The 1683-nt window shown below is 30.1% G+C and overlaps 1 protein-coding gene across 1 annotated transcript; it reads left to right on the top strand.

Moving 5' to 3' along the window:
• The first annotated feature begins 457 nt into the window (after positions 1 to 457).
• LOC124420057 lies at positions 458 to 1045 on the top strand. The gene has a single exon (XM_046951739.1). It carries the CDS (start codon positions 458 to 460, stop codon positions 1043 to 1045), a length of 588 nt encoding a protein of 195 aa, XP_046807695.1.
• The last annotated feature ends 638 nt before the right edge of the window (positions 1046 to 1683 follow it).

A 1683-nucleotide genomic window follows, 5' to 3' on the forward strand; every position in this document is an offset into this window, starting at 1 on the left:
AATTTTATATTTAGGAGAAGTATTTACAGTTAGAGCTCTAATAGATTCGGAATCAAAACGATCATTTTTAACTAAAAAAATATCAAAAAGGCTTGTTTAATAATTCAAAATGCAAATTTTGAAATTTGTGGATTAGGGGGTACAGTGGTAGCAAATTCAAGTAAAATATCTACCATAACGTTGGGTAGAAAAAAACCACGAGTTCTCACTCAGTACCTAAGTTATAATAGTTCCAAATTTAACCAAATTTATGCCAAGCTTTACGATTTCAAACGCTGATCTCTCGGGAATAAAACATCTAAGATTAGCCGATCCTAATTTCTTGGTATCTTCACAAATAGACATGCTAATCGGTAGAGATATAATTCCATATATCATTCAAGATGGAATACAAAAGAATATCTTAGGCAATCTCCTTGCTCAAAATTCCATCTATGGATGGTATATTTATGGCCCAATGAAAGTACATAGCGTTTCTCTAACTGCTAATATTCTAAATAAGGACGAAAATGATAAAATAACCTCAATGCTTAAACTATTTTGGGAAACAGAAGAAATTCCAAAATCGAAAGTTCTATCAGAAACAGATCTCTACTGTGAAGAACTTTATAAAAAGATAACATATCGCAGAAGTGATGGTAGATATGTTGTAAAACTTCCTTTTAAACAAGAATTTCCAGAAAACTTGTATTTGCAATCTTCCAGATTCGCAGCAAAAAGTCAATACATTCATCTAGAGGCAAAATTACAAAAACAAATAGATCTTCAACAGATTTATAATAATGTCTTAGAAGAATATATAACATTGGGTCATATGAGGAAAACAAATTCTTCCGAAATTTGTAAAGATGGAAAGTATTTTTCATATTATTTACCACATCATGCTGTATTTGGACCAGAAAGCACTTCTACAAAAGTTAGAGTAGTTTTTAATGGTTCTCGCAAAACGAAAAGCTCATTTTCGTTGAATGATGTATTGCATATTGGTCCAACATTGCAATCTGACTTAATGTCCGTTATTTTAAATTGGCGTATAAGTATATAGATACGTTTTCAATTGAAATATTGAAAAAATGTATCGCCAAATATTAGTAACGGAAGCAGATTGTCCGTTTCAGAGAATTTTGTATAGAACAAAAAATTCAAGCAATATTGAAGATTACGAGCTGTTAACAGTCACTTTCGGAGTGAATTGTGCACCGTATTTAGCTATACCATATACCGGCGGATAGAGAGGCAGATAAAAAAAATCACCACTACACACACACTATTGGCATTTTTTCATTGAAATAGCACTGAAAAAAATATTTGGTTATTTTTAATTTTGAAGATTAAATTGCATTACTGTAAAATGCGAATATTTATAAACAATGTGTAATCAATGTACTTAAGAATGATAATTTCTTCACATAGAAACAACATTTCTAATTAAAATGTATAAAAAAAGTATGAAACAAGATTAACTTATTTACTTTCATTGTTATGCATTCTAGAAAATTGTTTAGAGTGTACGTTGTTTTTGTAAATTATGCTCTTGCTTTTGCAAGTTGTTTTTTGTTTTTCAAATTGTGTTTGCAATTTCTTTAACAAAGCGACATCAACCTGCTTTGTTGAATGCTGTCAAGCAACTAAATAAAATATTTGTATTTTTGATGCTCTTGTTTAGAGGTTCGTATGCGATCG

This window comes from Lucilia cuprina, chromosome X (assembly GCF_022045245.1).
Source record: "Lucilia cuprina isolate Lc7/37 chromosome X, ASM2204524v1, whole genome shotgun sequence".
In the NCBI taxonomy this organism is placed as follows: domain Eukaryota; kingdom Metazoa; phylum Arthropoda; class Insecta; order Diptera; family Calliphoridae; genus Lucilia; species Lucilia cuprina.